The following is a 13,178-nucleotide window of genomic DNA, read 5'->3' on the forward strand; positions in this document are numbered from 1 at the left end:
CTTCAGAAACCAGGAAAGTAAAGGGCCCATTACCAGGGTGGAGGTTGGTGGTAGTACAGAGGGGAATAGCGGAATACACATGATCTGATATGAGGAAAGAGGAAAATGGGGAGATACTTGTTATAGAGGAGGAAGGGAAATACAGAAAAAGAAGAAAGTAGAATAACAGTAAGAATGTCTTAAAAAGTCATGAGAATTCTTACAGGTAATGATTTACCTGAAAACCCCCATAATATATGTAAGTACGTATATAATATACATAAATAGTTTAAATGAAATTTTATCATCTCGGCTGAAAAGGCTCCCTCTGAAAGGCAAAGACTGCTTTCCCCAAAGCCGACACCAGACAAGAAGCTACGTTTGAGTTGTTGGTCAGAGATGTCCAAGAGACTCCTCACTAGAGTTAGAAGCTAAGTTCTTACTGCTGAAGACTCTGTGCGCTCAGATTCAGTACCCGGAAGCCCCTGAGTGGCAACCGTCCTGAAGGCCTCCCTCCTGCAGAGTAGCTTTCATAGAATCAAAGGCCACTGAAGCTTCCAAAGGAGGGAAATGACTAAGAGTCCTACCCGGCTATGATGCCTATGAGCCACATCAGTGACCAGCAGGGCATGGTAACTGCAAGGGTGCAGTAAAGGTACACATCAGCAAAGGTACACATAACTAACAGTAACCAGAAGCTCTCTATTTGGATTGGATTTAAGACCAATGCTTAATATGAGGAAATCATGTCTGGTACTGTACTTCACTAAAGCAGCATAATCTCTAAATACATTCTAAACATGTTTCCTAATACACAAGATAAGTGTGGTCCTCACCCCCTGTTGAGGAAATTTCTCTGCAACAGATGGAGATCATCACAGAAAACTACAGCTAATCAAATGTGGAGCTGTGGAGCCCTGTCCCAGTAGATACCTTTCTCTTTTATAGGGTAAAATTTTTGATAATCCAACTACGTGTGAGGAATATCCATAAATCTGGCATAATTACTGTAGGATCTTTCATTTACTGTAACAATGAGAGTTTTAAGAAGCAGAAAATATACTTTAATTTTGGCAGACATTCTAGAAACCATCTTGATGGGACTTTTGGTATAAAGATTTAATTATTTTATCAAGTTTTGGGGAACACATCACAGCCTGATAGAAGGCCATTCTTTAGGAAGTCTAAGAAATGCCTCCTTTAAGGTTGCCTGTGAACCTACACACACTTTTGCCATGTTTAGGTAGACCCTTAATAAGGATTCATGATTAGCAATAATTCAAAAAATCTTATCAGTCACGATTTTCACACTTGAAACACTAACAAGATCTGCCTGAATGTTCCAGATACTTCCATATCACAGAAGACATAGGAAACAACATTAGAGTACTAATAAGCATTACATGTGGAAGTTATATTTAAAACATAGCAATTCTTAAAGAAAGGCATTAAAAATGTCTTTTAATATGTCATAATTAAATGGAAGAGTATTTGGTAGGATTAACTTCCAATAAATTTCATTTACAAATACTATTAGATTAAGTTATAACAAAGCATTAAGCCTGAATAAAACTATTCTATGTATTGTTGAAAGTAACTTTTTAAAAATTAAGAAAAAATTAGCAATGAATAAAGGTAATTCAGATGACAGAAGGGCTTCCTTTCTCAAGAGCTCACAATTGATTAATTATATCTTAAAACACAAAAATATAAATGATCCCAGAAACCTTGTTTAAGGATAAAAACTGGTCTGTATGTCAACAGCTCAAAAAATCACCATATACATTGTTTTGTATGAAACATTAATTATACTTTCAACTATGCACTACCCAGCACCCATGCTAACAGTGTGCCATGGATAGATTACATCCTCTTAAGTAAAAAACATGGGAAAATAGTCATATTCTGGAAGTCCTTTCTTACACAATGTCAGAAAAATATATAAATAAAAGAATTTGTCAGTTTATCTTTCATTGGAGAGTCTGGATAGGTTTTGACACGATAAAAATTAGATGTCCACTTGAAGAACTAGTCTCAGAATTGACAGAAAATATGTCATCAAGAGAATGAATCGATACCAGTGTGCAAGACCTTTAAAAAGACATGTTAAGCAAAGTGATGGATGGAGGTTATCTATGAGAACTACATCTCTATTCATGTAAATGTATTTGCTTCATTTTCATCTTCTAAAGAAATTTTCCTTTAGCCGTTCCTTTATGTGCATATTTCTAGAATAATCCCATCTGCCTGAGTTGCTATTTGTCTGTACAATATTTTTCAGTATTCTATAAGACATTATGAATCATGAATAAGTTTACTTACATTCAGATAATCTTGGGGGAGACTTAGATACTTACAATTTTTAAATATTTTATAGCCAAATGTCAAAGTTAGTTGATATTTATTATTGTTAATATTAATCAAGACTATGGACATTGTCCATGGTTTACTCACACTAGGAGTTTGAAAAGATGTATATTGTTACTACTGTGTTTTAAAAGCTAGATCTTTGATGAAAAAATTTCATGTATATGCACACATACATAGATACACATATATATTTAAAATCATATAATCATTTTAAGGGTTGCAGTTGTTACTCAATGGCAAAATGCTTGCCTAATATGTTTGGGTTAATTTTATACCTAGTACAAAAAAAGAGTTGAGAATATATAATAATTGCCTTTTTATACTAAAGTTCAAATATATACTGTATAGAGCAAAATGCATTGGTTGAAATAATTTTTCTGTGCAAGTCATTATGAAGTATCTCCGACATGTCAGTATTAATTGTTATATTTGGTTAGGCACTGGAGTACAAGTTGAGAAAGTAAACAGACAGCCATTCCAATATACCAGACATTCTGAAGCTAACAATCAGGCATCATATGACAATTTCAAAATTGTTTTATAGTGCTACAGCAAGGGTGTTACCAAAAGCGTGGTAACACAGCAGTCCTCTTTTCTATGGTTTCAATTCCTCACGTTCCAGTTGCTGATGACCAACCCAATTCAAAAGCATTAAGTAGAAATCCCAGAAATAAATATTTCACACTCTTAAAGAGCAATCCTTTCTGAGTGCCATGGGATGTTGAGCTGCCACACTCTGTTCATCCCAACACATGAATCATCTCCTTGTTCAGTGGATCTATGCTGTGTGTGCTGCTTGCCCATGAGTCATTAAATAGCCATGTTGATTAGATAGCCTATCACTATGTTGAAATGATTTTGTTCAAGTAAGATTTATTTTACTTCTAAATTGCACACAAATATAAGAGTAATGATCAAAAGGAAGCATCAAATCACAAAACAAAGATGGATTAGATTTAGTTCTTTCAGAAATTGACGGTACTGCAAAGCGTACTGGAAGAAAACTAAACATGATTAAGTGTGATCTATGGTTTCCGGCCTCCATGGGGGTCTTGGAAGGTATTGATGCCTGATAATGTGAGACTAGTAAACACAGGAGAGATCCTAGATCAGATACAGTAGGGCAATGCTAACAGCCAAGCCTCTGCACAGAAAGCAACATCCAAAGCTATGCTGAAGGATCTAGTGTCAGAGGCTGGTGATTTCTTGTGCTCCTTTTCTCTAGGAGGAGTAAATTTATAACAGAACAGCGAGAGACAGAGGGTGTTACATCTGAGGAAATTAAAAGGAGTGTGGTAAAAGATGAATGAGGACAATCAGGGAAAGACTTTTAGGCTGTATTAGGAATTTACATTTTATTCTCAGGCCTAGAGAAAGCAACGAAAATTTTTCAGCAAGAGCGAAAGAGAACTGTATTTGCATTTTAGCATACACTCATGAACATGCCTCCCATTCGTGCTCACAGGTTATGATTAGAAAAACAGAAATTTTTTAAAAGCATAGGACTAAAAACTGGGAAGATGGGTAATGAGCCTCAGGATGAACCCAAGAAATAGGGGTGGCACTTCAAATCAGGAAGTGACGGGAGGATTGTAAGAATGGTAATAATTTCAAGACAAGCTGGTCTCCTTTGAGTAGCTGAAATCACTGATACTTGGTAAATCAGTTAATCCGAGCCCATGGAGTTGGTAAGAGAGACGTTAGTGAGAGGGTAACCGGGCGATGAAGGGGAGGGGTTAGGAGACAACACTTAGCAACATCGGGAAAGAGGAAGACAAAGTTTGATGTCTGTCCGTCAATTTAAAGATGAATTCTAAGAATCAAGTGCTGTCTTCAGAGCCTGAAGAAGGCTAGGACTTGAGCACGTGATGCTTCAGGGGTGCATGGCACATAATCACTTGTTACGTAAATGATTTAACGTAGCGGGCAGCACTCCAGGCTAGAATAGAACAGCAGGCTGGATGACCAAGAAATGCACAGTAAACCCACCCGCACTTTAAAATAATTATAGGAGAAACTCATATATAGTCACCCAGAATGTTTATAAGCTAAGTAAAGAGTCAAGCAAGATTTAAGGCGACTATTAAGAAATGGCTCTTTCTGATTGTGGGAATATAAAAATGTAAAACCGAGTGATACAATGAAAAGAGGACCGGGAATTTCAGGTGACCTTAGTAATGACAAATGTGACCTGGTAAGGGTTAACATTTGTTATTTTAAGTGCTTCCAGGATTTCCATACATACCCTGGTTTATCACAGGCTTTGAAACTCATTGATAAAGTGTAAAATCAAAGTGGAGCTCATGCTTATGAAAGAAATTAATCTCATTATGAAATTGAGCCATCATATTTTTGTTGCCTCAGGAGACATGAACAAAGCTATGCATGCATAAAGGTTTCCCACAAATAAAGGTATTTCAAGAGGACTATTTTAAAAGGATCAGATATAACCTTACTTTAGTTGTAAGTGTTCATCAGATTCAGTAGAATCCACATGTCTTTTATAAATTAATTTTATAAGGAGAGTGTAATCAAATTATCCCATTGCTTTGCAGCCACAGGGAAGGAGACACTGTCATGAGTCATGACACTGTGAGACTCCCTGTCAGTCAGAGGCATGACTCCATTGTTTTGGGATTGATACTGATGTTAATTGCCAATATTAAATAAAATGCAAAGCATCAGAACAGATGAAAAACCTAGCAAGCAGATTGTCTCAAATTTGATCAGGTGACCCACAAATTTGATTAGGTTTGTATAGTGTGATCTGGTACATTTACCTAGCCAACTTGTCCACAGGCTATATCTATGTATCAATACAAGCCAGAGATATGATTTTGTAAGTTATTTCTGTTTTCCCAGTTTAGAAAACTCAAATATGAAAGCTTATTTAAAGCAGCATAACATAGCAATTCTGACGTTTGGGTAGCCACTAGGAAATCTTTTAAGGCATAGGAGTGATGGACGGTGAAACCGTCTCAGGCCATTACCTGTAACCACTGTGACTGGTCATTGTGGCCAGATGTCCAAGCATTTACTTTGCCTTGTTTGTCCAGCCGGGCTTTCCGTGGTTCCCAAGTGAACATGTCCATGTTGAGTGTTCTGAAGACGCTGGAGGCTGTGATCTGGTAATCTTGGATATGCCCTGATTTCATCCCCAGAGGTTCCGAACAGCCTGGTAGAAGGAGAAGAACTCCATGAAGAAAACAACTGATCATCCTGGAACTTTTTCTTGTTCATTTCAGAGTGGCAAGAGAAGATTGAACATAATACTATTCATTCCCCCAAAGAGAGGACATCTAAATTCAAAAAAGAAGCTATAATCAGAAATAAATCTGGAATAAAATAGAAAAACAAGATAGCCAATTCAAGCTATTTTGTCTGAATATATTTTGGAAAAATTGAAAACAAGACAGACAATTCAGAATACTTCTCTGTGATAGATGATTTTGCAAAATGAAAACATTGCTGAAATGCTCTCTCCTGTCTCATTACTAGAAGCCTCATGACTGTTCCCTAGTTTTCAACAATTTTATTGTGTCTTGGAGAATGGGGCTTTTTCTCATAAAGTATATTTGGTTTGCTTTTATTTGTTTTCATAATATCACCGATGGAATTTTCCCAGTACAAAGTCATTTTCAGAAATTGCTCCACAGTTATATTCTAAAGTGGCCAGCGTTTTGTTGTCTAAGAAATATGCACTACCCTTACATTTTAGAGACAGGGTCTCACACTGTAGCCAGGTTGGCCTGGTACTCTAGCAATCCTCATTCAACCTTTGGGTGCTGAAAGGACAAGAATATACTAAATCACTTAATACCAATTTATATCATTGATTAATTTGGCATAAATATGGCTTCTTCTAGAATGGAGGAAGATAGTATTCACTTAGTATATACCACGTGCCAGGCATTGTACAGCTGTGAAATTTAGAAAAATGAGTAAGACTTCAAGAATATAAAAAATAAAAACCTCTAAAACTATTACTATTATTTCCATAAACTTCTATATTCATACTAAATAACACTTAATACTTACATTTTTTTTGAAGATTATCAAATTTACCACTGTATTTCCAATTTTGATATGTGATGAAACTTTGGTTTGGGCAGTATTGAAAATGTAGTATCCATGTGTGAGTGTGTTAATGATAGACCTGAGTCTATCATTAAATGTATTGTCCAGTGACTAAGCCTTTATTCTAAAAAGCAGTTACAATTTGGCCAAGGATCTGGCAAGATGAATTAGATTGTTAAAGGGCAAAGAAAAAAATAGTCAACTTCTCCAGTTCAATATCTTCCTTCCATACTCTACTGGTCTTCCCTTCACTGGATACTTGGTCTTAAAGCTACTATTTATTCAACTTCCATTTCATTGTTCAAATCTCCAAAATGTAGGTAACAGTAGAAGCTACCTTGGGCAGGTATCTTAGGAAATTAGTTGATAAAATACCAAGTATCTAGAAATACTGCTGGCACAATCAACATTCAATAAAAATTAGCTCATTTATTATTTCGATAAAACTCATTCCAATAGAAAGCAAGGTTAAGTCTCCAAGTATCAATATATCAGTGACTACCAAATAGCATCCTATAACTAGACACTGTTGCTCAATGTAGACTATTTTATGTGTATGTTCTTAAACAGAAAGCATAGTACTCTCCATTGATAGTAATTGATTTTATCTAATGGATGTCTGAACTAGTTAATCTGAACTGTATCTTCCCTCCTGTAGCTCCTCTGTGTAGTCTGTAGCTCCGTCTTTACTTCCACAGCATGGAAACAATGGCATGGAAGTTGTTTTCTTAGCCAGAATCTTATTGAGGAGACCTACATCCCAAACCCAATGGTAAAGAAGCTGTAAAGCCAAAATGTGAATTCTGAGGGGAAAACTACATTGTCCTAACAGAGATCCCAAATTCTAGAAAGTTCTAATAGCCATATGGCATAATATTTGTCTTCAGGCAATTCCAAAGTAGTATGCATTGTCTTCATGACAAAGTTCTGAATTCTTCTATTTGGAGCTGCCCTTGGCCCCTGCTGGAGACCAATCTTTCTAAAATTTCATTTAGTTTGCAGAATACATGAAATAGAAAAGCAGAGTGATTTTTTATTTCTTTTCTTAGAAAATATCTGAAAAAACTGGATAGATAAGAAATGTCTTTGATAATTTCTCTTTAATCACAAAAGTCATTTCATATCCATTCTGATGTCCAGTACATACCTAAGGAAAAACGCTAAATGATTAGTAATTAGAAGAATGGGTGAATGAGTTTTAGTCTTCTAATTATGATCATGATCTATTTTCTTCCAAACGTCCTAAGTCATCTTTCATACAATTTAAAAGACGTTCTTTTCAAGTGTCTGGGAAGAGATTAGCTGCTTCTAGGCAATGTTAAAGATAAATGACCGTAGAAAACAGTAAGGGACACTTGGGCTTTACAGTATTGCATACAACTGAATTAATTATTATAAAATACAATATCAATATTTATTTCTAAAAATCACAGCTAAATTGTTCAGCAATGGGCTTTATATCTCATGAATCTGCTGTCTCATTCATGTGATTTTGTGAATACAGATTACCTCTTCTACCAATGTGAATAGAATCTAAAAAAAAAATAAAATATTAACATAAGCATTGATTATTTCCATGGCAAAACACTCCTGTCTTTAAAATAAATCAGCTAGTAGTCAAGCTGAGGTCATTCTTGTGGATTCCTGGGAACTTCCCTAGCACCAGGTTTCTCCCTGTTCTCATGATGTCTCCCTCTATCAAGATATCTCTTTCATTGCTCTCCCACTCTGTCCCTGTTTCAGCTCGACCATCCTGTTCCCTTATGTTCTCATCCCCTATCCCCTACACTCTATTGCCCACCTTGCCCCTAATTTAGTCAGGAGATCTCATCTATTTTCCCTTCCTAGGGTGATCCATGCATCTTTCTTAGGGCCCCCTGAGCTGGCCTACACCAGTAATCAGATTGGTGAATACCCTAACTGTCATCACAGAGCCTTTATCCAGTAACTGATGGAAGCAGATGCAGAGATCCATAGCCAAGCACCAGGCTGAGCTCCAGGAGTCCAGTCTAAGATAGGGAAGATAGATTCTGTGAGCAAGGGGCATCAAGATCATGATGGGGACATCTACAGAGACAACTAAACCAAGTGAGTGGGAACTCATGAACTTTACAACAATAGCTGTGGCCTGCTCAGACTGGACTAGGCCCCCTGCATAATTGAGAGAGTTGTGTAGCTTGGTCTGTTTGAGGGTCCTCTGGCAGTGGGATCAGGATCTATTCCTGGTGCATGAGCTGGCTTTTTGGAGCCCAGTGCCTATGGTGGGACACCTTGCACAGCCTTGATGCAGGGGGAAGGACTTGGACCTGCCTCAACTGAATGTACCAGGCTTTGCTGACTCCCCATGGGAGGCCTCACATTTTTGGAGGAGGGGATGGAGGTGGGTTAGGGGGACTGTTTGGGGGGAGTGGGAAGAGGGATGAGAGTGGTATCTGTGGTTGGTATGTAACATGAATAAAAAATTTCTTAATAAAGAATAAAAATAAGAAAAACCAAAAATAATATAGAATAAAACCAGCCAGCAAGAGATACTGTTCTCTGAACCCAGGCTTAAAATTAATTTGTGGGGTTGGGAGTTAGAACACTACTTCCTTTTCAGAAAAATAAGGTCTGTAAAGTGTCTGGTGTAACCTCTTGTCAAGCTTGCAAGCAAAATATATTTACACCTTAAGGGTGGAACTGTGTCATGTCTGAGAAGCTGATCCTCATGAATCAAAGGTTTGAGGAATTGGAAAAGTTGAGGTTAAGCAACAACAACAACAGAAAAAAAAACCACAGGGCTTACTGCAAACCTCATCATACTGTGGCTTCCTAGCGATTGCTTTATGACAAATGGCTTAGGGATGACACTGGCCTCTGGTGATAAAGTGACATGCAATACAAACCTCTGTAGCAATAATTCTGCTCACATTTACTAACAGTCAATAGTATGGTCCAAATAATTAAAATAAAATCTCTGTGAAGTTATTTAATGGCAATGGAAACATTTCTCCATAAACAACACTGGTGTAGATTATGCCCATGTGGTCCTTAAAGTAAGTTCACTCATATGGCAAATTTACTCTAATCTCTTTCAATGCAATAGGCTCATAAAGAATGATGTTTTCAAATACCATCTTCTATTTGCTTACAATTATTTCCTCAGTTTTCTCCTCTAGGAAAGGATTCTTTCTAGTAAGGGGCAGGTAGGGAGAAACGTGGGTTCATGGACACAGAGGAGTTACAGGAGGGTGGGAGAGAGTAATAAGCATGAATTAAATATATGTATGAAATTTTCAAAGAACTAACTTAATTTTTCATAACAGCAGTGTTCTTTTAGATTTGGTAAGAGGTTTTCCGTGTTTGGGGGGATTATGCTAAAACACGACACAAGTGAACTTTCCAGTTTATTCACAGTGTTTGAACAAAAGAAATCTTTTGTCGCCATGGCAAAGACAGGTAAGTTTGTATGCATGAAAAACAGTAACTGTCCTCTAAAACATAATTGAGTGGAATAAGCAGAAGGGATTTTCTATTTAGTTCAGAATACAGTTACAAAAGTAAAATGGGATCCAGACATAAAGTTTTTGTGTTTGTAGCTTGTTGTGATGATCCTGCAGGAGAATTATTTAACTGTATGTTCTTTGATGGATTACCCTTGAGCTAGATAACCATGACTTATATAATAAGCAGGTTGCCAGCTGAGAATGCTCAAAGAATGAATTTATAGTAGTACTCTTGGTGTTGAAGTATTGTTCCCTGGGGAGGGATGATAAATTTACATGTTTCATAAAATATAAAAAGAAAGCACCAAGTTTAAAGATAAAACTTACTTTCTCTGGACCTTATAGTCTGAATTTGCACAATTTATGAGGTCAAGCAGATTGTATTTTTAAATTGAACTTTCATTACCAAACATAAATCACGTTTACAACTAAAATCAATGGGGTACATCTTTTGACAACAGCTTCTCATGAGAATTCCCTGTATTCTATTTGATTACATGGATATGGACTTGACTCTATTTCTGCAGGGTGCTTTACAACTTTATTTGACACATAAACAGCATGCATTTTCTCACTGAACCATGCCCTACATATTTTGTAGAAGAAATAAACTTCTGTGAGTGCTGAAAACCTAGAGATTAGTAACTAATCACGCGCAGAGATGCTTTCTGTTCTCGTTAACGGCAGTTCCGTAATAGAAAACAGAAGACTTACCTGAAAGCTCACAGCCAAGAAGCTCCATTCTTAATGTACAGTGCCTTCGACAAATCTGGGGATAGAGTCTTACATATTGAGCTTTGATTGGAGGTGTGAAAGAGTTAGCATAGGGGGTGTTGTTATCAACATTTCCACGGAACACCTGTGTAAAGACATACAGGATTTTAAAAGATGGCCATGGTGGCTCACGCCTATAACAGTATTAAGGTGGCCAAGACAGAAAGATCACCATGAGTTCAAAGTCAGTCTAGGCTATAGAGTGAGACTATTACATATGTGACTACATATATGCATATATGTATATATGTGTGTGTATATGTGTATGTGTGCCTGTATGTGTGTATATACATATACATTTGCAATAGATTCTTTGGTTATTTTCATATATGTGAAAATACTCACACTCAACACAATTCTAAAATTATAATAAAGTATTATTGAGAATTTAGAATGCACTTTGCCATCAATAGTCAACAAAAAACCTCCTATAAAATCTAAATTAAAACTGTAGCACACTTTGCACTGTGATAGAATCATACTTCCCTGACTAGTTTTTAATTTTTTGTAAGGGTTTATTTAATTTTACGTGTACAAGTGTTTTACTTGCATGTATATATGTGCACAATGTGTGTGCCTTGTACCCACCAAGGTTAGACAAAGACATCAGATTCCTTGAAACTGTCGTTAACTAGATTGGTGTAAGCCACAGTGTAGATGCTGGGAACCCAACCAGGGTTCTCTACAAGAGCAATAAGTGGTCTCATCTGCTGAGCTATCTCTCCAGCCCTCTCCTCTACCACTTTCAAGACCAGGACTGCAGAGCCAGAGGAAGCCATTCTTCCTGTCACTGTCTCTGTCTCTGTCTCTGTGTATCTCTCTCTCTCTCTCTCTCTCTCTATATATATATATATATATATATATATATATATATATATATATGCATACTCTATCTATCTATCTATCTATCTATCTATCTATATATGCATACATATAATTATAGTTCATATATAATTATAGATCATCTGTCAATCATGTATATCATCTATCCATCTTTCCTGTTTGTTTATCATCTCGCTCTTAAAAGTTAGCACTCCAAACCCTTCAAGTTAATCTGAGTCTGTCCACTTGCAGATAAATAGACTTTTCTGATAAGCACCGTTCCTTCTGTGCTTCTTAACCGGACTTTCAAATGTTATTATGAAATGAGTTAGTTTCAAAATCTGAGCACCAAAGGAAAAGGCCATATTAGATGCTGTCCTCATTTCCTCTACAGCATTCTCTTCTGCTCGGAAACCAGCACATTCCCAATGCAAAATATGTACAGATGTACATCCATTCTGCCATTCAGCGTTCTTGTTTTTAAAATAGTAAATTATTTGATTGAGGAGAAGACGATCTGTGAAAGCAAGGTGAGTGATTGGGAAGCCGCTGGCCCTTTAAGCAGCTTGCTTGTTATGCACAACTCTCCGCTAACTTTTTGACAAGTAATTGTCGGAGCACCAATTAAAATGTGAGAAACTCTTAAATGGCAGCAGTTAGAAATTCCTAACTTAGGGAAGCCCTCTACCCAATTAAATCCAAAACCTGCAGAAGTGTAGTTTAACATAAGCCCCTAGCAGAAGGCTTGGGTGTTGCGTGGTCACATGCAGCCATCATGGAATTTGAGTTAAACTTCAGAGGAGGAGGAGTTAGTCTTACCATGTCCTCAGTGGTGCCTTTCACTTTGTACATGGTCCAGGTCTTCCCATCGTTGCTGTAGGCGATTTTGTAGGATTTTATGTATTCTGGGCTGCCAATCCTTTTGGCTCCTTGGGTAATAACACCAGTAACTCTCATTTTTCTTTGCAAATTTATCTGAGGAGACAAACATAGTCAATGAAAGTCTCTTTCAACCAGGGTTGCGATATGGGCAATATTGATGTTGGAGATGGAATATTTTACTTATCTGTCTGTTCGACTGATATGAAGTGCTAATCAATAGTAAGTATTTTTTCATGCAAATATAGCAAACATGGATATAAGTTTAAATTCAAAAAGTATCTTCTAATGATGAGATACATGAAAAATCTATTTCATGTTCAATGTCCCCCTAAAATATAAGACCAGAAAATCTTTGTTAGCTATGCTATGTAGGTTTGCCTCCACGAACTCCATGATGGAAACACTCTTCTCATTAAAGTAATCCTGTGTTATCACTGTGAAACTCTGATATCAATGTGATTGTTAGTGTATCTCTCTCATGGAGGACTACAGTTTCCCTTAAAAATGAAACATTGAGAGCCCACAGAAATAATGAGTGTTAGAAGGAGAAAAGCTAACAACAGAAATGATGCCAGAATCAGTCACAGTCATCTTTCATGTCTGGCTCTTTCTCCTTTCATCTCTGCTGTCCTGTGTAAAATGTCATAGGATGGGAGAGCTTTAGGGGTTCAACAAACAGTTGCTTTTCTCTTATTTAATCACATTGCAACTTTCCAAATGATATATCCTCTCCATTGTAAATCGATGTTTGCAGCAGAAATCATAGGCAGCTACATTTTAAAAACATAT

At 36.8% G+C, this 13,178-nt stretch overlaps 1 protein-coding gene across 2 annotated transcripts in view; it reads right to left on the reverse strand.

Moving 5' to 3' along the window:
• Edil3 (EGF like repeats and discoidin domains 3) overlaps window positions 1-13,178 on the reverse strand; it is a 448,869-nt gene that overhangs the window by 98,328 nt on the left and 337,363 nt on the right. For both annotated transcript variants that reach the window (XM_028854156.2, XM_028854155.2), the window contains 3 exons: window positions 12,327-12,482; window positions 10,626-10,770; window positions 5,340-5,524 (listed from right to left, as the gene is read on the reverse strand). In XM_028854156.2, the coding sequence (XP_028709989.1) occupies window positions 5,340-5,524; window positions 10,626-10,770; window positions 12,327-12,482 (486 nt within the window). The remainder of the gene's footprint in view (window positions 1-5,339; window positions 5,525-10,625; window positions 10,771-12,326; window positions 12,483-13,178) is intronic.

Source organism: Peromyscus leucopus, chromosome 11 (assembly GCF_004664715.2).
Source record: "Peromyscus leucopus breed LL Stock chromosome 11, UCI_PerLeu_2.1, whole genome shotgun sequence".
In the NCBI taxonomy this organism is placed as follows: Eukaryota; Metazoa; Chordata; class Mammalia; order Rodentia; family Cricetidae; genus Peromyscus; species Peromyscus leucopus.